The sequence below is a fragment of the Sparus aurata genome, chromosome 10, assembly GCF_900880675.1.
Source record: "Sparus aurata chromosome 10, fSpaAur1.1, whole genome shotgun sequence".
In the NCBI taxonomy this organism is placed as follows: Eukaryota; Metazoa; Chordata; class Actinopteri; order Spariformes; family Sparidae; genus Sparus; species Sparus aurata.
Genome location: NC_044196.1, coordinates 7,209 through 32,037, shown reverse-complemented (window position 1 = coordinate 32,037; position 24,829 = coordinate 7,209). Strand labels below are relative to the sequence as shown.

The following is a 24,829-nucleotide window of genomic DNA, read 5'->3' as shown; positions in this document are numbered from 1 at the left end:
TAGAATGCAAAATCCGATCCTATCCAATCGAAGATATACATGCAGGAGTAATGCGACTATCGATCAAACAATCTAGGTGTTTTAATTCTACTATGAGAAATCTGTCCGGTCCTATTTTAGTCAGACTAAGGTGTATACATGCATCTTAAAAAGCCGATCATAGTCGGACTAACAAAGGAATTCGGTTTTCTTGAGTGTCATGTAAACGCACTGAATGAAAACCTTGAAAACTGTCACATAAACCTGGAAACAGTCACAAAGATTGAGGATCCAGAAAGGAAATCAAAGAGTCAGAAGTCAAAGAAGATCGTTCTTAGAACCTAGAAGGTGAGCAGCGCCACAGGAAGAGCTCTGGCTCCTACGAAGGAAACGTGACTGAAGAAGAGGAGAACATGTTGGATCAACTCAGAGGTGATGCTCTGTGGTGACAGCAGCCATGACATCATCGTACTCATCAGCCAATCCCTGCTCAGCCTGGGTGGTAGGAGCCATCTTAATGGAGACGGGCAGGTCATTTCCTGCATGCAGAGAGAGTGAGATAATTTATAAACAGCTGTCAGTCATCAACTGATTGAATGATTGATTGATCCATTGATTTGGACCAAAACAGAGTGACTGTGACTCAGTCAGAGACAGAAACTTGAGTTCAGACAGTGGACGGATGTATTTGTGTCAAAATATTTCCTTTCTTCACATTTATGAGTTTATATTGTTGACTTATTAGACTCAGTAGTGAACTGGCTGCTTTTACATCTCCAGCTGAAACTAGGCCCGCCTTACTCTGCCTCTGATTGGTTGGTTTTGTCGGTTACATTCTCTGTGTTTGACTCAAACTGTTGACTCACAGCAGCTCTGACGACTGTTTTCAGGGTTTTGAGCTGTAGTCTTGCAGGTAAACACAGCGAACTCCTCGGCCTCTCTTCTGGACTTCTGCTGGTTCTGTCTGAGTCGCTCGTCCTCTGGAGCCGCTCTTCACTGTCTCTGGGCTCATTAGTAGAGCGGACAGGCCGGCTGGCAGAGAAGCAGCTGCCGCACAAACTACAGCTCAGAAACTGCCACAAACAAACATCATGACAGCTCCTGTGAGTCACAGTTTGAGTCAAGCATAGAGAATGCCACCAACAAAGCAACCATTTAGAGGAGTAGTAGGGCGGGGCTTGTGAAAAGTTGAGTGGGTTCAATAATAACAGGCCGGGGCTAGCTGGTTAGCATGCTAACTTCAGTAGACATCTCTGTAACACAGAACAGAGACGTCTTTGACAGAACGTCAACACTGTTGTTTCTTCTCACTCTGGTCAAATCTCAGCCTGCAGAAGTGAACTGCAGCACACGGCCGAGACAAATAATGAGAACACAATTTATGTTGTCGTCTTTTTTGTGTCTGAATGTGTCTGAATGTCTCTGACCTTTAGGTTTCATGTTGATGAACTGTCTCACCAGTAGAACCGGTAAAACCAGTAGAACCTGTGCAACCAGAACAAGACAAACTCGAATTTTCCACCACACAGGGACAGGAGGAGGAGAGAAAGCTGTCATAGCAGGCTTCCCTAAAATGAACAAAAGATTCTCATCAACAACACAGAAATCAGATGAATTCATTCAGTCATTTCACTGTAGAGAGAAACCAGATCACACTAAGAAAGTGAACTTGCTTCTGTCTGGTCTGTTCCTCTTATTCTATGTCAGCCTGAAACCCACAAACTTTATATAGAGGAGAATAAATCAAATGATGGTTCAATATTATACTTTAACAAGATGTCGAGGTTTTCCAGCTGTGGTATTAAAGACAAAACTAATTTAAAACATAAAGACATGTAAAGTTTTATCTGCTACGTATGAAACATAGAAATGTTAAACATTGGATGCCAACACTGACTCTGGAGACAGGCTGTCTCTGTCTCTGCTGACATTTTTATTGTAGACTTAAATTGAACCTCCTGACCTGTGACAGTGATCCAGCTGGGTGGAGACTCTCCATGACTGCTGGTGTTACACTTGTAGAGTCCTTCATCAGACCTGGAAACATTTTGGATGGTCATGTGACCTGTAGGCTCAGTCCTGATGAAGGAGCCATCTTTATAGAAAGCAGCTGAGAGGTTTGAAGTCTTTGTTGTGCAGGTGAGAGTGACATCATCTCCCTCCATCACAGGGAGGACAGGACTCTGCAGGATCACTGCTCCACCTCAACACACAGACAAACATGTTATTCCAGTTGTGTGTTCCTGTTGTGAGTGTGAAGGTGATGACAGGATGCAGGTAGCAGCCTGCCACAGCTACACAACAGATAACCTCATGTTTCTACAGGTTAGATTAGCCTGTTAGCATGTAGCTACTGGTACATTGTACCCAGTGCTGCAGTGACTGGGGACATAAAGTTTGTGGTGTCGTCTCGTCCTCTGCTGCAGTAGAACCAGGTTGTTACAGGGCGGTTCTGAACGCTCAGCTTAAAAAGACAGAACACAAACATATATCCTCCTCCTCTGAGCCACCACCTTACCATGATGGAGGGGTTTGAATACTTGAATGATCCTAGGAGCTATGATGTCTGGGGCTTAATGCCCCGGGTAGGGTTATGCCCCGAAAGAGTGACGTGGGCTCGCCCTCAAGTAGGTTCACCACCCATCATCTCCCTGCACCTTTGGGTCGGGTCTCTCACTGTTGTTTTGGCTTACGGGCCGACCAGCAGAGCAGAGTACCCAGGCTTCTTGGAGGCCCTGGGAGGGGTACCGGAGAGTGCTCCAACCGGGGACTCCATTGTTCTACTGGGGGACTTCAAAAATCACGTGGGCAGCAACAGTGTTACCTGGAGGGGTGATTGGAAGGAACGGCCTCCCCAATCTAAACCCGAACGGTATTCTGTTGCTGGACTTCTGTGCTAGTCACTGTTTGTAGAGCGGGAAGAGAGGGGCTGAGCTATCAACTGATCACCACCTGGTGGTGAGTTGGATCCACTGGCAGGGGAGGAAGCTGGACAGACTTGGCAGACCCAAATGTATTTTGAGGGTCTGCTGGGAACGTCTGGCGGAACACTCTGCCAGGGAGGTCTTCAACGGGCGGCTGTGGCTCAGCGGGTAGAGCGGGTCGTCTAGTGATCGGAAGGTCATGAGTTCAAATCCCGGCTCCCCCTGGTTGCATGTTGAAGTGTCCTTGAGCAAGATACCCCGAATTGCTCCTGATGAGCAGTTGGCGCTTTGCATGGCAGCCTCCGTCATCAGTGTGTGAATGGGTGAATGTGGTATGTGTTGTACAGCGCCTTGAGCTGTCGTTAGACTGGAAAAGCGCTATAAAAATGCAGACCATTCACCTTCCACCTCCGGGAGAGCTTTTACCAGATCCCGAGTGAGGTTGGGGACATTGAGTCTGAATGGACCATGTTCTCCACTTCCATTGTTGACGCGGCTGTTCAAAGCTGTGTCCGTAAGGTCTCTGGTGCCTGTGGTGGTGGCAATCCCCGAACCCGGTGGTGGACACCGGAAGTAAGGCAGGCAAGCTGCGGCAGCACGGGCAGTCGCGAAAGCAAAGGCTCGGGTCTGGGAAAAGGTCGGGAGGCCATGGAGGAGAACTACCCGTGGCCTCGAGGAAATTCTGGCAAACCATCCGGTTTGAGGTAGTTTGGAAGTTCGGAAGCTCCTCAGTGGCAAAGCACCGAGGGGGGTGAATGAGATCCGCCCTGAGTATCTTAAGTCTCTGGATGTTATGGGACTGTCTTGGCTGACATGTCTCTGCAGCATTGCGTGGCAGTCGGGAACAGTGCCTCTGGACTGGTGGTGGTCCCTCTAGTCACAAAGGGGGACCAGAGGGTGTTTTCCAACTGTCAGAGGATCACACTCCTCAGCCTCCCTGGGAAAGTCTATTCCATTTATTCTATTGGTTTGCATTGCCGGCAGTAAGTCAGACCTGTTCCCGGTGCATGTTGGACTCCAGTAGGGCTGCCCTTTGTCACTGGTTCTGTTCATTATTATTATCGACAGAATTTCTAGGTGCAGCCATTGGCCGGAGGGGGCCTGGTTCGGGAGCCACTGGATTTCATCTCTGCTTTCCGCAGATGATGTTGTCTTGTTGGCTCCTTTGAGCCAGGACCTCCAGCATGTCCTGGGGTGGTTTGTAGCCAAGTGTGACACAGATGGGATGAGAATCAGCACCTCCAAGTCCTAGGCCATGGTTCTCGACCGGAAAAAGGTGGCTTGGTCCCTCCGGGTTGGGGGAGAGTTCCTGTCTCAAGTGGAGGAGTTCAAGTATCTTGGGGTCTTGTTCACGAGTAAAGGATGGAGCGTGAGATTGACTGGTGGACCGGTGCAGCAGCCGCAGTAATGCGGTTGTTGTATCAGTCTGTTGTGATGAAGAGAGAGCTGAGCCAAAAGGCGAAGCTTTCGATTTACCAGTCAATCTACGTTCCTACCATCACCTATGGTCGTGAACTTTGGGTCGTGACCGAAAGAATGAGATCGCGGATACAAGCGGCCGAAATAAGTTTCCTCTGCAGGGTGGCGGGGCACTCCCTTAGAGATAGGGTTAGGAGCTCTGTCACCCAGGATGAGCCCGGAGTAGAGCCGCTGCTCCTCCACATCGAGAGGAGCCACCTGAGGTGGCTCGGGCATCTGTACCGTATGCCCCCTGGACGCCTTACTCGGGAGGTGTTCCTGGCATGCCCCACCAGGAGGAAGACTTAGGACACACTGCAGTGACTATGTCACCCGGCTGGCCTGGGAACGCCATGGGGTCCTCCCGGAGGAGCTAGGGGAAGTGTCCGGGGAGAGTGAAGTCTGGGTGTCCCTGCTCAGACAGTTGCCCCTGCGACCCAGCCACACATAAGCGGAAGAAAATAGATGGATGGATGGACAAACATATATCCTCTTCAATCATCTTCATCACTCTGACAACAGGACAACATCAGGTATTTGGTTGTGCTGGTCAAACTGATGAAGAAGTTTTCTTCTTTGCTTTGTTTTGTCTGTTTGGTGCGACGCATTGAGCCCTCAGGGCCACCGTAGTGTAACATGCTCATGTGTGAACGCAGCTCAGCTCAGCTCTAGTTCAAGTTATAGTCACACAAGCACAGTTTAAAGAGCTTCACATGGAGATGAAACCCTGAAACACAACTAATAAACAACATGGTCACCTGCTCATTTAATGCTGAATCCACAAGTAGCTCCAATCATTTAGAATTTGTCGTCGCTGTTTCACAAACTTTGTTGAGTCTCTCCTCAATCAACAACTCTTAAATCAGTACATTTGTTAAGGGAGTCTGGTGATGTTGTGATCAGTAGAAACAGACAGTGTGTTGACAAACGTGTGCTGCTAACATTGGCAGGTTAAAGTGTGATTTCACAGCATCAAACTCAGCTTGATGGATCCTCTGACTCACACAAGCAGTCTCACTGTCCTGTCCTGTACTCAGCAACACTTCATCACAACAATCTCTCTGGAGAAACATTTGGCACATGGACCTGATTTATCATCTCTACATGTTGAACATAATGTCAGACTGACAGATGAACAACATGTTGAGGAGGCAGACTCAGTGCTCCACCCAGTGTTGTTGCCTCATGAAGGTCACCTGTCTGTCTTCTTGTCTTTGTCTCTCTCAGCCAAAGTGAAAAGGTGAAAGACAGACTCAGTGTTCAGACCTGCTGGAGTTACAACAGCCTCATCTTACCAGTGACGACAGTGATGTTGATGCTGCTACTGGCTGCTCCGCCTGTGGACTCACACCAGTAAACTCCACTGTCAGATGTGAGGATGTAGCTGATGTTACAGAAGGAACCAGCTCCACATTGAGTCCTGGTTCCTTTAGTCGTGTTCCTCTTCACCGTCCATCCATCAGAGCTGTCGTCCTCCTCACACCTCAGAGAGACAGACTCTCCTACAAACAGCTGAGATCTGTGAGGACTGATCTTCAGAGAGGCTGGAGGACGAGACAGAGAGATGTGGTTACAGATGATAATGGTCAGTTTGGACAGAAGTGTCTCTTCTTCCTCTTCCAGTCTCTGTAGACCTTGTGGACCTGCACTGATCTCCTCTGTGTTTCAGGCTCTGAGTCTCCTCATGTTTTAAATGTAACTCTCAGAGTTGGTGTCAAACACACAGCAGATGTGACTTCATGTGTCTCACATGTCAATATTGTTTCTGCACTTTCTCTGTCAGCTGCTGCATGGTGCTGCATCGTGTGCAGTCCTGCTTTCACAATGACATTTTTAAAGCAGCACATTTATCTTTAGCGTCCAGTCTGTGGACATCCAGACAGTCTTCACTCTTTTATTGTATGTGCAAACTATTTCCCTCCATAAACAGCATCCTGAACACTAACTGTTCTATCAGGGACTAAATAACTCTTCATCAGTCACACAGGAAGTGTTCTCACCTTGGTGTGTGCAGCCGCTCAGCAGTGACGTCACAACTAAAGACAAAAGACACTCCGGTTGGTTTGAGAGGAAACACAGAGGAGGACAGTCATATCAAAGAAACATCATCAGCTCATGTTGTTTTTAAAGCAACAGTGTGAAAAGTGACGTCCTGTCAGAGTAACATGGACACTAACGTCTGTTCATGTTCCACAAAACAAAGAGTGTGTTTCTTCCAGCTGATGTGTGAGTGTACTTACAGAGCAGACGCAGCAGACGTGTTTCCTCCATCCTAACACGACTCATATGCCATCTACACTTCATCACTTCATGGTCACATCAGTCAGACCCTCCTCCTTCCTCTCTGACTTACTCTCACCCTGCTGTGGTTTTCTCTCCACTGACAGCAGTTCAACCAGAGTCCGTTTTAAAGGTAACAAACTCACAACAAACTGCAGAAACACGCTGATGTCTATTGTGAAAGACACATTTGCTTGGGACATTTTTGTGCATGTTTCTATTTCACACTATTCATCACGTCCACCAGAGGGCAGAGCTGTCAAGGCTCCTTCACCAACAAGATCCTTCAACCATGAACCATCAAACCAGATGAGTCCAGCAGAGGGGGAACAGAGAGTCCTTCACTTCAGGTGATACAGAGATTAACCTACCTGCTGTAGATTCAGTTCAACACCAGGAACAAGAAACAACAGACAGTAGAATCAGAATGAAGTCATAATTCATACTGTGAACACACGAGACTCTAGAGGACAGCAGCCGCACACTGTGTGTCCTTTCAGAGGGGAAACACAAGATGGAGCTATTGTATGAAAGAACAAAACTCAAACACACCGATGTGTTGCTGACAACTTCCAACAGTGACTAATTCAGAGAAGGACCCAGAGGTGAGATCATCTGAGATGGCTCAGGTTAGCAGTATTCTACAGGATGTGCAGGCAGATGGTTGGGTGGTTAAAGTCTTGCAGACCAAAATGGAGACAGATGTTGCTCACATTACCAACAAGCTAGAACAAGTGGACGCTCACATAATTTACCTGGAGGTGGAGAATGTGTGGCTTGATAAAGAGGTTTAAAAATGAGCCCAAAAATATGAGGAGTTTCAGAGAGACAGACGTCTTAATCTTTGTCTTCTCAGTGTGAAAGAGTGCTCTGAAAATGGTGAGCTGAGGGAACTTGTGAGAACCATCGTATCTGACGTACTGCCGGAAACTGAGGTGCTCGGGGTCACAAGACAAAGATATTGAGGATCAGCCACTGAGGCCATTCATCATCTGTTTTCACAGCTGTTTGGAGAGGGAGAGGGTGCTCACAGTCGCAAGATAAAGGTATTGAGACAAGAAAAAATATCTGGAAAGGCTGTAGGATCTCTTTCTTTCCTGATCGGACAGAGAAGTGGTGGAGAAGAGGAGGAGGTGTTCTGATGTCAGGAAGAAGCTCCATGACCTCGACATCTGATTCTCACTGGCTTATCCTGCAGCTCTCCCAGTCACATGGAGGCAGGGGAGGAAGAGCTTTGAAGGCCGATGGAGCTCTTTACTGAAAAGCCACAAAGATTGTGGCTTGTTAATTATGGTTATGATTATGATTATGATTATGATTAGAGCAAACAACTGAAGCTCTGCAACAGTGAACATCAGGAGTTATGCAGCCAGTTGAACTGAGAGATAAAGTTGTGACAGCATCGGGATGGTACGCTGCATGTAGGTCGGTTTATCCTTTATTCATTTAATTTTTCCTTTTTCCTGAACTTTTAAGTGTACAAAACTGCCCCAGGTGTGCAAAGTATATGGTTAATACAGCAAATGTGAAAATCATATCAAAGTAGGGAATTTGTGAGGTTTGCAGGGATGAACACTGGCAGCACCTCACAGACCAGTAGTTTAAGGGAGCGCCTAATACTCACTGTTTGGTTGTGGGTGGGAGACGGTTGTGTCACAGTTCTTATGTTGTCTCTTGTTTGTTTGTTTTTATCTGTATTTCTTTCTGAGAGTTTTTCTAAGTTTTGTGTTGGTGTCTTGCACAGACTTGAGTTCCATAACAGCATGCAAACAATATTTTTCAGGTTTAAACGTCCAAGATTTCATACGTCTTTTTGATGAGCCCACTTATACAATATCCCCCATGTAGGACGTAGACTTCATTTTTAGTGAGGTAAAGTAATCAGAATGGATAAAGGTATAAAGATAATTTCATGGAATGTGAATGTCAAAGAAACTAGTTTTAAGTCTCAAAATACAGATGTTGCAGTTGTTCAGGAAATACATTTGATTGATAAAGAAGCTTATAAGGAAACTTAAAAGAGATTGGGTTGATCAGGTATTTTACAGCTGTCTCATTTACTCCACCTGTCCACCCACTCAGCTCTCATAGCTTCACTTGTCCTCCTGTTATTTCATCTGTATGAAGCAGCTTTTATTTTGAAGAGATTATCATGTCATCATGTTTGTCAGAGAGACATACTGTATAAAATATTCTGGTTAATTAGAGGTTTTTAGTAAAGTGAATGAATTGTAGACGGTCTTTTAGTGGCACAGGAGCCGTTTTTAATTAAACCAGTATTTAGGTGTTTTTTTTTATCACATATGTCATATGACCTCTACGCCAGTGCTAGGCCCAGTGAGGCAAAAAAAAAAAGTGGGTTAGTAGGTATTTTGGAGGAATCTGATTCTAGGGAAACGATGAGGCTTGTTGGCTGAATATGGTCGTAGAGGGAGGAACAGAGGAGGGAGGTGTTTCCTGTCCAAACAGTGAGGTTGTTTCATTCCCTGTGTTGTTTCACAAACAATGACATACTCGTTAAAGAAGCAGTCTGACTTCATTAAAATGTATAAGTCACAAGGTTTAAATTTAAAAAGGTGAAACATGAGATTTAAGATTTAAGTCTTTCTCCATTAATGATCCGACTGTATGTGTTTTTGTTGTTTTAGCAGTCAAACTGCTGCAGCACAGTGTAAAGAAGTCATCAGTAATCAGTCATATATACCTGCTCTGTGTTTTTACAACATGATAAACGTGTGTTAAAGGGTCAGTACGTATATTATTATTGTAAGCCTATTAGCAGGGGATTCAGATCACCTGTGTACAGGTGGGGAGACTGACTCCTGGTAGGAGGAGTGGAAGCAGCCTGGGGCATTTCTCTCCCAGCCAATCTTTTTGTTAGGGCTTAAAAGAGGTGGGGAATGGCACACAGGTGGCTCTCACCCTCATTCTGAATCTGTCGCTGACCCACTAAGAACCCCATTCCCCTTAGATTGCCAGCCAGAGGTTCTGGTCTGTTTAGGTCCTATTGGGTTTTCTTGGCTGCCCACATCTTTCTACAGACGAAACTGTGTTTATTTGGGAACCCCTTCAAACCCAAGCCCCTAAACACCTTTAGTTTTGGGGGTTTGTCCCTGGGAGCTTGTCAGAGCACATTTTTTATTCTACCCGGAAGAGGCATTCTTTTTTAATTTAATGTCCAAGTAGTGGACATTGCACATTCCCCCCTAGATTTTCAAGAACCTTTCAACAGGGTAAAAAAAAAAAACGATGGAAGAAACCTCAGGAAGAGCCACAGAGGAGGGATCCCTCTTCCAGGACGGACAGACATGCAATAAATAGATGTTATGTGTACTGAAAAGAGCAACAAATCACAGTTTACAAGTTACATTAAAAAACAACAGAGAGTCTGATACAAATTATATGTAAAGTTCTTCGAAGACACACACACACACACACACACACACACACACACACACACACACATACACTGTTTATCTAATATTGTACACGAGTGAATGTTGCCAACCTCGACTCTGTCAAGGACTCCAAAACCCTTCGACCGTTACAGCTGTTATGATCATTTTGGTTGTAGTTATTAAGTTAATTAATAATCAAAGTTACAAACTGACAATTTAGTACCTTTTAACAAAATGTCCTGTGGCGTTTGCTTTGTTTTCCCTTCTTCAAGGGTGGTTTCCTGAGGTGATCTCATGTAACCTTGATATTATCACTTATCATAATAATAATTATCATGATAATCATTCATTATTATCATTATTATCATTAAATTTAACCCCAAACTCCCTGTTAATGTTGCATTAAGCACTACACATGGTACCCCGTCACAGCCCCATATAATGGTGCCCCATGTTAGGCAGTGTACTGTTGGCAATCATTCATAACTGTGATTTATTTCAGCATATTTTGGGTGCTCAAATTTGAGATTCACATCTTGAACCCTTTAACTAACAGTCTACATTTAACCACTCTTCTACTACAGGAGACATTAATTTATACTTACAAACAATTTCAGTGTGGTGAGAATTGATTCATCAATCAAATTTATAACCCATCTGATTAACCAAAATCTTTTAGGTTAACTGCCACTTTGAGCCATTTGCTATTGCTGCTATCAATTCAAGTTAAAAGTGGTCTGTGGAGATTGTAAGAATTTCAGTTCAGCATTTGAATATCCCGAATTCAATGCATTCCAGTCAAGATGTCACTGTGATTGCCTTGCATTTCAGCCTCAGTAAGTTGTAGAGTTTTATACTTAGCTGTTACTACCATGTGTTTCAGCACGAGTCAACTTCAAGAGACAATCCTCTGACTGTTACTGCTCTGCATTCCAGTTAGTGCATGTTAAATGTTTGGTACGCAGAGTTACACTGATGACCTGTGTTTATCTTTATTGGCCCTAATCTGTATTACTACAAGAGCTACTACATTGTGTCGCTGCCACCTCCACAGGAAGCTACAGTGTAGGCCATTTGGTTAGGCTAGTGTACACCTCAAGCTACAATACGGAAAGTCTGACAAAGCAACACCATAGCCAACCACACTGATTGTTGTTTGGACAACTTGTTTATCTTTACAGTATTGTTCCATTGCTAAGATTTGTTCATGAGCAATTAGTGCTGTAGTTTGTCCAGGGCTCTACACTGCCATGTTCAGAGAACATGTACCAAAGGCATTAAACTATCTACATATTGGGAGTATATTTTCGTTCTTTCCTAAATGGATATATAACATTCTTCCTAAGACAGTTACAACTTTTATTTTGGTATCTTACCTTATTTGAAAATGTGAAAACTAATCTTCTTGAGTTTGAAGACGGATGAATGTATGTACATGAAGAATGTTTTTTTCTTTCTTTCACAAATAAACACTGTATTGAGATTGTTCATTATTACATTTTAGAATTTGGTTATTGACTATGGTCAGTCTAATATTAACTTTAACTGGTTTGAAAGAGAAAAGTGGTGTTGTCCTCTTTCTTATATTCTCTCATACACTATACATTATATAGTATACACTCACATTGTCCTTAACAGAGACTTCTATGTTGAGTAAAATGCACTGTACTGTAGAGCCCTCCCAGAAAACACAACAAAAAACCACCCCCCAAATATTTTGATCACCAACAGCCACTGCAAATATGTGGATGAGTATGTTTGTGTGTGTTATATGTGTGAGTATTGTGTGTTTGTGTGTGTATTATATGTGTATTATATGTGAGTTGTGTGTGTGTGTGTGTGTGTGTGTGTGTGTGTGTGTGTGTGTGTTTGTTGAGTGGCAGGAGGCAGCTACAAGGAGTGAAGGGGTGTGTCCTACCACTCCCTGCCAGTATTGCATATGTTGAGGCATTCTGTGAATATCCAGCATCAAGGCACTTCAGCCAAACCTCTGGAGGTTAGTTCCTCTCTAATAAATCCAAATAACCTGTTAAATGGTGGTTTAAATCAGTGGCTCCTGACGAAAGACCCAGGTGTGTGTGTTCAGATGTTGTCACAACCACAGATTGTTATAACATAAAACAAACAAACAGCAGTCAATAAGTTTTAAATGTACTCAAACATTTAATAAGGACGCAAATTCTATACCTTAAACAACCATTTAAAAGTCTGCCAGGAAACCAAAAATAAACATACACACAGTGGTTAGACAACATGTTATACATATTAATATTTGTGAGTATATGACCATAGGTGTGATTTGTGCAGAAAAAGTTAGGGTACAGAGTCAGCCCTCACCTCCGACCACCCAGGTTGGTTGATCTGGGAGGCTGCCCTTCTTTTGTTTATTTTGGCTGGTCCATCAGTTGATCACTTGTAGTTTTTCTTTGTTAGGTTGTTTGATTGATAAATTCATCTTCTTCCAACTGCATCCTGGCTTTGTTGTTTATGTTCAATCTCTTTTGTATAATTACTGAAGCGGGTTGTCACAATGGTTCATCATGGTCCAGGACAGGAAAGCTGTCAGCAGACAGTGAAACACTCTAAAGTCAGGCCTGTTTTATTGTTATTCAGTAGACTCCTCTGACTCCTCAGTAGGAGGGAATTTTATCTAAGAAAGACAAACCAGACTCCTGTTGTTCCAATTATTAATGTGACACACATCAAACTGTCCACTCAGTCATCACACATGTAGAAGTAAGGTGTGCCACATGGGGGTGCTGTAATTACAGTTATGCTGCCTCACAGAGTGGAGACCTGCAGTCTGTACATCTGAGGTTGTATTTACACTTTACTGTCAGAGTTCAAAGGATCTAAACCACGTGGTTCAGGCCAAACCAACATGTGACATCACTCTGACATCACCGATCAATAGTCATCAGTAGTGAGTGTGTAGACTGTGTGTGAGAGTCAGTAGGAGGAGTCAGAGTGAAGAAGAAGCTGACGAAGTGTCCTCCTGTCTTCATCTGTCCTCCATCAGCTCCTTCACCTCCATTTAGTCTCTGATCCAAAGTCAAATCAGATCAATAATCAAAGATTGACCAACAGACCGATCAAAAAGATTGATCAGCCATCAGAGGAGTCGGATCAGTGGAGCTGCTTCTGTTCCTGATGTCCACTGTTTCTTCATCTGAATTCTCCCTGCGGAGGAGACAGAGGACAGTTAGACTGAGACAAGCAACCAACCAGAGACAAGCAGCCAACCAGAGACAAGCAACCAACCAGAGACAAGCAGCCAACCAGAGACAAACAGCCAATCAGAGACAAGCAACCAACCAGAGACAAGCAACCAACCAGAGACAAACAGCCAATCAGAGACAAGCAACCAACCAGAGACAAGCAACCAACCAGAGACAAGCAGCCAACCAGAGACAAGCAGCCAACCAGAGACAAGCAACCACCCAGAGACAAACAGCCAACCAGAGATAAGCAACCAACCAGAGACAAGCAGCCAACCAGAGACAAGCAACCAACCAGAGACAAGCAGCCAACCAGAGACAACCAACTACGGACACACAGACCTCCGTTCTGTATCTTCATACTGAAGTTTGACTTTGAGCTTCACTGTTTTTGCTCTCAGGATGTCTCTGTCCTGGTTGTAGACTGCACACCAGTATCTTCCTGCATCTGTCTCTTTGGGGCATTTCAAGGTCAGACTGAGGTCTCCAGTCTTCAGCAAGTCTTTCTTCATCTCTGTTCGGTCTTTATAAACCTGGTCCTGTTTCTCAGGCCGGTCAGATCTGTTCTGATACACATGGACCCTCCTGTATGAGGGTTCATAGCGTCTTCACTTCACTGTAGCATCCTCAGGCAGGTTGGATGTTGTTTTGAAGGGCAGCTGAACGGACTCCTCCCCCTCCTTCACCTCCACCCGACAGACTGAGAGGACAACAAAGCACAACATCAGCTGTACAGACAGCAGCAGCAGTTTGAATAACTTTATTGACTGATTACAAAGTAGTAGAGAAAGATGAAGGACAGAACCCAGGGATGTGATTGGACAAAGATAAAAAAGCTGCTATGTAACACTGTTACTGTGATGATAAATGACACTTAAATATTGAATCTGTGTCTATAATAACCACACCCTGACATGTTAATGTGACATCTGTCTTGGTTCATTTAATTTAACTTAAAATTTGGACAACTGACTGCATAATATATGAATCAGAAACAGAAATGCATTATAGCAGCTCCCATTCAAAGTCAAGAATATGCAGAAAAATAGTAGTCGTAATAAAAATGATAATAATAATGATAATGATAATAATAATAATGATAATAATAATAATAAACTATATATATGCTGCATATCTATAATAGAAGTCTACTGCAACTGTACTTTTTTTTTACCATTAAATGTTATTTTATACATTATCATATTTTATATTGTTCTGTCATGGAGTACATCACTTCACTGCTAACAGAAAAGAAAGCAGCTCACTGCCAGTTGCAGCTTCTTATTGTGATCTGCAGTCTTTGTTAATTTTTTGTCATGATTGTTATTATTAGTACTTAGATTATCAAAAATCACAGTTACATGTCAGGATGTGGTTATTATAGACAGATACAATATTTAACTGTCATGTGTCATCACAGTAACAGCGTTACATACATTAGCAGCTGTAAACACATAAACACATTATAAAACACATCATGTGGTCCCCTTTAAACGCCGGGTGAAGGTGTATATTTTGGTAAATAACTGTCGGTTCCAAATTAATGCAGAGTCTAATGTATTTTTTTTTTAAAAAAACATCAAGGAAGAGGATGTGACCACTGACACTGCACGACTTTTTTCTTCACCTTTTTCACGTATCGTGCTTGCTTTCTGTCAGTTATCACACTGATGATGATGATCACCATGGCTCCGGTGCTGCAAACTTTCTGTCTTAAAATATGCAGAGGAAAACTCGGGAGAAGCAGCCGCTAGATGTTTCTCTGTTGAACCCAAGAGTGTGAGAGATTGGCGAAAAAATCAAACAGAGCTTCAGCGTTTGTCCGAGGAGGACAGCAACAGGACCAGGCTGCCTGCTGGAGGGAGGAAGAAGGCTAGCGAGGAGCCTGAGATAAACATGCAGGAATTAGTTATCAGCAAACGGGCACACCACGAGAGAGTGTCCCGCAAAATGATCAGGGCAATGGAGAAACAAATGTACGCCACCGTGAGTGACAGCAGAGATGACGAGTTTGCAGCGAGTGCTGGTTGGATAAATCGCTTCCTCCGCCGCACCAACTTCACTGGCAGAAGACTACTATTGCCCAGAAGGATGCCGGAGAATTCAGAGAAGCTGGTGAAGTTTGTGACATTTTCATCCTGGATTTTTGTGAGGAGGGAATTAAACGCCTGTCCCAAATAAACACCTGGTCTGTTAAAACCTATTGGTGGTTAATGGTGGCCTGGCGGTCCGGACAAACTGACCTGTATCTAGAGTACTGAACTGTATCTACAGTACTGACCTCTGACCTGCAGCTCCACTTGTTTCTTCATCAGGATGTGTTCCTCCCTGTTGTAAACGGTGCAGGTGTAGATGTTACTGTTTCTGTCTGTGAGGTATTTCAGGGTCAGACTGAGGTCTCCAGTTTTCAGCAGGTTTCTCTTCATCTCTGTTCGACCTCTGTAATCTCTGTCCTGTTGTTTAGGCTGGTCAGAACCGTTCTGATACACATGGACCTTCCTGTCGTCTCTGTTCCTCCACTCCACTTTAGCATCTTCAGGCAGGTGAGCTGTGGTTTTGCAGGGCAGCTGGACAGACTCCGCCCCTGAATCCACCTTCACCTGGTAGACTGAGAGGACAACAAACCACAACATCAGATGTACAGACAGAATGGGTTAGGGTTAGTCTCATTCTTCTCTCATAATCCCAGACCTCACTGTAGCAACAGTCAGGGAGCTACTAGAGTAAAGATGCTGCCCAGGTGCATGATGGGTAGTGTAGTAGTAGTGACATACCTGACATGAAATAGTGCCTAAAATGTAGTAAAAGAGCTCCAGAAACAAGAAGTCCAACAGGCAGGAGAACCAGGAGAGCTGTGGCCCAGGATGGGAATCGTTCTGTGGGAACCAGAAACATAAATAACGTGACCTCCGACCTCTGATCTGTATCTACAGGAGGTTTTAGGGTTAGTTGCTGACCTTTGACCTGCAGCTTTATGCCCGTCACTCTCAGTTCTTTCTTTATCCCCATACTGAATCCTCTGACAGTGCAGGTGTAGGAGCCGTTGTCAGAGAGGTGAAGTTTTGTCAGATTCAGGCTGAGGTCTCCAGTTTCCAGAGCGTCAGTCTTCATGGATGTTCGGCCGCTGTAAAGCTGGTTTTGGTCTTTAAGATCGTCACCTTCCTGCTGACGCTGGTGGACGGTTGAAGGATTGAGATCACAGCGGCTCCACACCACTGAGGGCTCGTCCAGTTCATCAGCAGGAAAGTCACAGGGCAGCAGGACAAACGGGTCCCCCTCATACAGCTCCACGGCTGAGGCATGCTGGGAAACTGTGAGGTCACACAGACAGAGAGGGTCAATGACAGCAGCCTTATTTCATGTCATGAGTGAATGTGGTCCTCGGCAGTGTGTGCAGCCTGTAAACTGTGCTGCTAAAGCTCAACTCAGACTCTGTGTGAATGAAGGCCAACATTTACATCCACATGTGACACTGCTGTCAGCAAAGCATCATTATTACGTTTGTGAACAGAAGCCATCAGAATGTGAGCGAGCTGCAGGGATCTAATCCTGAAGAACAGAAGTGAGGACAGTGTGACTGTACAGTCTTCTACATTCATCAGGGTTTAAAGACACAGTGAACATCTGCTGTCTTTAATCTGTTCTTCATGTGTTTCTGTGAAGAAAACATGGTCCTGCAGCTGAAACACACTGATGAAGTGAAGATGACACAGATCCACATTAAAGACATGACGTTGGACCGAGGTGACGATCAGATCAGAGGGAGGAAGGTTATCTTACCGTGCACGAGGATCACAAACACCACAAACATCTTCATCTTCCTCTTTACTGAGCTTCACTTCAGAAACACATGGAGGACATCAGTTCACAGCCAGTTGTCACTTTGCTCCTGCTGACCGTCCACTGATACCAGGACTGAACTGCACTTTCGCTTTGAGCGGTTTCCAGTGAAGCAGCTGCTGGAAAGTGAACAAACAGGTCCAACATGTTTGTGATCCAGATGTGTGTGTGTGTGCGTGTGTGTGTGTGTGTGTGTGTGTGTGCATGTGTGTGTGTGTGTGTGTTCATCATTCCCTGTATTTAAGGTAAAGTTTACTGCACTATGTGTTCATATCTGAAAACTCTCTTAACTCAACAACTCACTAAACTGAGACATCTGTTAAGGGAGTCTGGTGACTCTCTGGGTGACAGACTGTTGTTGACCTGTCGGTCGTTGTCAGTTCAGAGTTGAGCTCCATAGTTTGTTAAAGCAGCTCTCTGGAATGAAGTCCAGACTGCCACAGATCACTTCTGAGGAAAGAGGAGGAACTTCAGTTTCCTCATACTTTTCAGAGCTGTTGGTCCAGTTTGTGTGAGCATGAAGCAGCCTCAGACTGATGGACAGGAAGCTGAACCTTCAGTCCTGCTGATTCTCTAAACAAGAACCAAACGTCTTCATTAATCTGTAGAGAAGAGAAGCGTTCAGGAAAGAAATCAGCATTTCTTTTAAAAATTTCCCCACAAACTAGCAACTACCAAAACTGTTGATGCTGAAACACAACACTGATGCCAACAGTGTTCTTCTATTTGCGGATAAAGGGCCTTGAGGCATTGGACCACATCTTGGGAGCTGTTCCCCACCCAAAGCCAATCCTCCTGATTGTTTCCTGCCAGCGATCTCATTGGGTTTCAACCTCCTGATGGTCTGGTGGACTGCTTGCTCGGCACTCCATATGCGTCCAGTTTGGACCAGGCCCTGATATTCCTTCCAGACTTATCTGATGAGTCTCTCAGCTGTCACACAAGCCTCGCCTTCTCCTGTCTGTAGTCACGGGTGATTGACTTCAGAGGCAGCTGAAGTGTGTTTCTCAGAACAGGCTTATGCTGGAGAAATTCAGAGATAGGCCCAGCCATTTACAGATGTAACTCAGTGTGTCCTCAGAACTATCGAGTTGGTGATTTCACACATTTTTGAGGGGCAACATCGGATGATTGTATAGATGGAACTGGTAGCACCAGACCTTGAACTTTATTGGGAGACACCAGGCCTTCGGAGAGCTGTTTCATGATGGTGGCAGCCATGCATATGTCAGACAGATTGACTTCACACAGTTTCCCAAGACTTTGGACAGGTTGTTCCACCAGTAACAGGATCCTTTCTCAGTCCCAACTCCCTAAGGCCTGCAGTCATTGGCCTGAATATGATCTGACTCCTCGGACCATCTCCTACTGATCAGGATGATTTTGAAGGCTGCTGTGAAAAGGATGGGAGAGATTGAGCAGCCCACCGCTGTGCCTTTCTCAAGCTGATGTCGACCGGTTGTAGCCCCCTGTGTTGAGCAGACGTGGAAACTGCCAAAGTAGCTGGATACCAGGTTCTGGAATACAGGTTTGGATATTAAGCTGGTGGGGGACAGAGCAATACCCATTCTCTAGATCCAGCCAGACTATGTGAAGGTCTGATTTTTCATGGCCTCTGAATCTGTTCCCAGATCATGGATCAGTGTTACGGCCGGGAGCCCTGGGATGACAGCAGCTGGCATCTATATAATTGTTTTCCACGAGGCAGCTGGTCAGTTGTTTGGCCACCACTGAGAGGAAGATTTTCCCTTTGACATTCGACAGGGTTATGCCTCCTTCAGCACCATGGGGCAGTTCCATGACAAAGTCATACACTCTAATACTTTGTGGTATGGCACGCATTCTTCTTGGCACCATTTTGACAAGTTTATGCAACGTCACAACTTTTTTTTTCGTCCAGAGTTACATTACATTTTTTTAAGATCTTGTATTGATGAAGGGAGAGTCGGGCTGCTAAGTAAATCCCAATGTTCTCAATGGGGTTCAGGTCTGGGCTCTGTGGTGGCCAATCTGTGTGCGACAGCCCGATGACACGTGACGTTGTTGTCTTAGAATATGTCCGTGTTGTCGTGGAAGAAAAACTCCATTGATGGTAAAACCTGGTTATTCAGTTTATTCAGGTAGTCTGCTGACCTGACCAACGGAATCAACCCTAGATCATAACACTGCCCCCACAGGCTTGTACTATAGGCACTTGGCAGGATGGGTGCATCCCTTCATCCTCTCTTCTGACCCTGGTGGGCCCATCAGTCTGAAACAGGGTAACTCTGGACTCATCAAACCATAGGACCTTTCTCCGTCACTCTGGAGTCAGATCTTTATGCTTCCCAGCACACTGAAGCATTTTCTTCAAGTTAGCCTCACTGATCAGTGTTTCAGTGACTACACAGCAATTTAGTCCCAATCCCTTGAGTTCTCTTCATGTTGTGCGTGTGGAGATGCTCTTACTTTCACTAGATTAAGATTAAGATGTTCCTTTGTTGATCCCCTTGTGAGAAATTCGCAAGTAACACAGCAGTACAGATGGAAATGGGAAGCAAACCAAACCACTATCAAATACAGTCATGGGTTCTACTGTTGTTTTTTTACGATTTGATTTCATCAAAGGTTTAAGTTATCTACATTCATGATAACTTTTTTTTTACCGACCACATTTCTTCCTGGAAGATAAAGGTTCACTATTATCCAATTTTAGTAGTTTCAGCATCTCCTTAGTTTTATGCTTTGATTGATGCAGGCCACTAATTTGACCCTTCTGAAAAAGAGTAACATCTTTTATACGACCACAAGATACGTCTACTGACAGGTTGTTGAAATGAGCAGCTCCTCACTGCATCAGCTAGGGTTGAATATCTTAACTAAACTTATTTGTGGTTAATTTCTTTTATTTATTTATTTTTCAATGATCATTTTGTGAAGGCTGAAGAGGGATTTAAAGTTTAAAGTCTTGAGTAGAGTCGGTTTTATAATATACAGGGAGACAAACAACTTCATCTTTTGATTTAATGCTAAATTTAGAAGAAGGACACAATGAGTTAGAGTCTGTCAGAGACCGTTTCATTACGTTATAAAGTTTGTTTTAACTCAACAACTCTTTAAATCACTACATTTGTTAATGGAGCCTGGTGATGTTGAACCAGTTAAATCAGTCTGTCAGATTATCAGGTGGAGGTGAGATTATCTGGACCTGTTGTTTCCCTCCTCACCTCCAGGAGGAGACGTCACCTCACTGTGACCTGAGGAACCGGACCGGAACTAAAGAGAACCGGAAGTGTCGTCGGTTCTTCGTGATCCCGGACTGGCGGCGTGACAGTTTTGTTGTTAGCTGCCCAGCTTTGTTCTCAGTGTCGTACCGCAGCGGAGCTGCAGGTGAGGATCCGTGTGAACACCTTGGTAATGTTCGGTCCATGTGTGGATCAGCCCGAACACGAACTGAAGCAAACACGAGCCCGAACTGCGCCGGTGTTAGCATGCTGGGCTAGCTGCGATGCTAACTAGCTATTTAGCCGCTGTTAGCTTCATGTAACACCTAATGTTAGCTTTAGATTTAGCTTTAGCTTACTGATAACTTTAATATTCGGTTCTGTTGGTTAATGGACCTAATGACACTTTGATTTAGAGACAGTAGAGCTACAGGAGGCAATGCTAATGAAGCTAACAGGCTAACTAGCAGCTAATGTCGAGGTGTTTGTGTTTCAGTATTTATGGATCAACTTTAGCTTCTGTTCTCCTGTAAAACTTCTCTCTGGAGGAACTTCTGTTTCTGGTTCGGTGTCGGTTTCATAAAGCAGAGACTGAAGAGAAGTTCTGGACTTTTCTTTTTATCTGAGCGTTGAAACGTTTGAAGCTTAAGAGCAGCAAACATGGCAACACCTGGTGGTTTGTGACAGAATGTTCTGATCGGGTTCATCAGAAGACTCGAGTGGATAAAAACTAGAGTTGAATGATTATTGATCAGGTCGAACAGCGAGACACTTCTGCAGGAATGACCTCGATAATGACGAGTACACGTTCCCTGTACTTACGTTGTTTGAAGATAGGTTTAAAGTGAGTGAGTTAGGTCTGGGTCCCACCTTTTTCAGTGTTTTATATCTTCTTAGTTTCCTTACCTTAGTTTTTTTTTTTTTTTTTTTCTTCTCCTTTTGTGCCCTTGTACTATCTCCTTTATGTGTTGCTTTAGGACTAGATGTGCTCATAGTCAGTCATCTAGCTAACATAGTCCTATTACAAGAAACCCATTTGGATGACAAGGAACATGAAAAACTTAAGAGAGAATGGGTAGGACAAATGTATTACTCTTCATTCTCTACAAGTAAGAGAGGGGTGGCCATCTTAATAAATAAAAACACTCCGTTTACTTTAGAAAAGTGTATTAAAGATTGTCAAGGTCGATATGTGATTATTACAGGATTCTTATATGGGGAACATATAATGATTGGATGTGTATATGCTCCAAATGTGTACCAGGAAGAATTCTACTCTAAATTGCTAGTTGACGCCTCTGCAATGTCTGCAACATTCAGTATACTTGCAGGAGACTTTAACTGTGTTATGAACCCTGAGGTAGACCAGCGCCCCCTGACTAAAGTTTTGTCTAAAATGGGGGGGGCCACCACAGAGCTATGTGAAGACTTACAGCTGTTTGATGCTTGGAGAATTCTCCACCCTAGGGGGAGAGATTATACCTTTTTTTCACATCCACACCAAAGTTTTTCCCGAATAGATTATTTCTTTGTCTCAAGGAAGGTGTTAGATAGAGTGGAGGATTGTTCTATAGGTTCCCGTCTACTATCAGACCATGCAGATACGTCCATTTTAGTCTCCCCCCCCCTCCCCCCAACCCACACCACGCTACTGGCGACTAAATCCTTCACTCTTTAATAGTCCCTCATTTGTGACCTTTTTGGAAGAACAAATTAATATTTTTCTTTCAACTAATGATAACAATGATACCAATCCATCAATACTCTGGGATACCCTCAAGGCTTACTTGAGGGGATCCATAATTTCATATAGCACAGCTAGAAAAAGGGAAGCCTTGAGAGAGCAACTGAACCTAGAGAGAAAATTGGCTGATCTTGATAAACAACTAAAGGATAACTACTGTGCAACCTTACTCAAAAAAGTTGAAGCCACGCGGTCAGCTCTTAACCAACTCTTGACACAAAAGGCAGAAGCAAGTATCTTTTATGCAAAACACAGACTGTTTGAAATGGGTGACAAACCAGGGCGACTACTTGCACGCTTAGCAGTTGGTAGGCGGGACGTTAGGGCAATCTCCTCCTTAAAGGACGAAACTGGGAAAAACCATTTTGAGACCAAAACGATGGTGGAGATAAAAATGAGTTTTTATGAAAAACTTTACACCTCAGAATCCACTACATCTTCACATTGTATACAGAGTTTTCTGGAAAAGCTCAATCTCCCCTCCTTGTCAGAAGCAGACAAATTTGTTCTTGGAAGACCAATAACCAGTGAAGAGATAAAAAATGCAATCAGTTCTCTGCAGAACGGAAAAGCTCCTGGACCGGATGGCTACGGTCCAGAGTTTTATAAAAAATTATTAAACTCCATAGATGGACCTCTGCTAAGGATGTACCTTCATTCAATAGAGACAGGTTCCCTACCAGGCTCATTGTATGCCGCCAATATATCTTTAATCCTTAAAAAGGGCAAATCCCCTGACGAGTGTAGCTGACCAAACAGGCTTTATTAAAAACAGGAACTCTTATACCAATATGAGAAAATTACTTAACATCATTCAATATGCAAATACTAATCAGGCACTGTTATGACTTGGCAAGGATGAGGACTCAGACGCAGATTGAGAACGATTAGTGCAAGCTTTATTTCTTAATTTCTTTGTGCTCTCTTCAGACAGAGTGATAACACAACAGGTATAAATTCTAGACTCGTCTAAACAGACGAGTAACAGGTAAACTAACAAAAGATGCACAGGGCACAAAACAATAAACAGAAGATCGCTCCCGAGGGAGGAAGGGGCAAAAGGCCAAATCTACACTGATCTCAATAACAATAATTATGAAACTTTACAAAGGAAAATCACTCACGAGGAGGAGAGGGCAAAAGGCTATGAACGGAAACTATGCTGCACAGAGCTAGAAAAACTACAAATGAAAACGCTCCAAGAGGAGAAAAAGCAAAGCAATATGAAATTAAACTAGCGTCTCAAAAGGAACGAGCTGACCAAAACTTTTAGAAAACAAAATCACTCTTCTACAGAGGGTACAAAGAAAACAGAAAACCAAGCAGGGCAATACTCAACAATGGCTTGACAATGGCTGTGGAAGACGGCTGGAGGTACACGGCGAGACGATATACTCTGGCAACAAGACAGGGGAAGACAAGGACTATATACACATGAGGGAGGGTGACACAGGTGGACACAATCAGGGAATCAAGGGAGACATCAGACCGGTGACACAGGAGGAAGGGCAAGTGACCTGAAACGAGAGGAGGATTAGATTTTCAACATAAAACAGGAAGTTTGCCAGACGAAACCCCAAAACAGGACATCCCTCACCGCGGTGTGACAGTACCCCCCCCCTCTAGGGCCGACTCCCGACGGCCCAGGCTGTTCAGGGTGGTCTCTGTAGAAATCCTCGATGAGGGTGGGGTCGACAATATGGCGCGACGGAACCCACTGTCTCTCTTCGGGTCCGTATCCTTCCCAATCCACCAGGAATTGTCTGCCCCGGCCCCGGTTGCGTACTGCCAGCAGGCGCTTCACCTTGTAGACTGGACCGCCTTCGATCACCTCGGGTGGTGGTGGGGACGTGGTGGCCGGGACCATGGTGCTTTCCTTGGCGGGTTTGACCTGACTCACGTGGAAGGTGGGGTGAACGCGGAGGGACCGGGGCAGACGAAGTCGAACCGCTGCAGGTCCGACGAGCCTGGTGATTGGGAACGGACCTACAAACCGTGGTGCCAGTTTCTTAGAGGGCACCTTGAGACGTAGGTCCTTAGCTGAGAGCCAGACTCTCTGGCCGGGCTGGTAGGCGGGCGCGGGTCGTCTCTTGCGGTCTGCCGTTCTCTTCATACGGTCTCCCTGTCTACTCAATACCTGACGGGCGGCTGCCCAAATACGGCGACAACGTTGGACCATGGCATGGGCGGAGGGAACCGACACTTCCAACTCATTCTCCGGAAAGAGTGGGGGCTGGTACCCTAAGGCACAATGAAAGGGAGAGAGGCCGGTGGCCGATGTAGGCAGTGAGTTATGCGCATACTCTACCCAGACCAGGTGCTTGCTCCATGTGGAGGGGTTCTGGCAGACCACGCACCGGAGGCCGGTTTCCAGCTGCTGGTTAAGGCGTTCGGTCTGGCCGTTGGCTTCCGGGTGATACCCCGATGTCAGGCTGGCCTTGGCCCCTATGAGTCGGCAGAACTCCCTCCAGAACCGTGATACGAACTGGGGCCCCCGGTCTGAAACAATGTCCCTGGGGAACCCATGAACTCGGAACACATTAGTCATCATGCTTTCCGCCGTCTCCTTGGCGGATGGTAGTTTCGGCATGGCGATGAACCTGACCATCTTAGAGAATCTGTCAACAACAGTTAAGACGGTGGTGTTACCTTGTGAGACCGGGAGCCCCGTGACGAAGTCCACAGAGATGTCTGACCACGGTCTGGAGGGGATGGGGAGCGGCTGGAGAAGGCCCATGCGGGACCTGGAAGACGTCTTATTCCGGGCACAGACCGAACACGCCTC

The 24,829-nt window shown here is 44.7% G+C and overlaps 1 protein-coding gene across 1 annotated transcript; it reads right to left on the bottom strand.

Moving 5' to 3' along the window:
• Positions 1 to 405: 405 nt before the first annotated feature.
• Positions 406 to 6,643, bottom strand: LOC115590319 (high affinity immunoglobulin gamma Fc receptor I-like). Its single transcript, XM_030431658.1, has 5 exons — positions 6,602 to 6,643; positions 6,362 to 6,397; positions 5,657 to 5,905; positions 1,943 to 2,182; positions 406 to 518 (listed from the first exon to the last, which is right to left on the bottom strand). Exons 1-5 carry the CDS (start codon positions 6,630 to 6,632, stop codon positions 406 to 408), a joined length of 669 nt encoding a protein of 222 aa, XP_030287518.1. The 5' UTR covers positions 6,633 to 6,643.
• Positions 6,644 to 24,829: the final 18,186 nt, after the last annotated feature.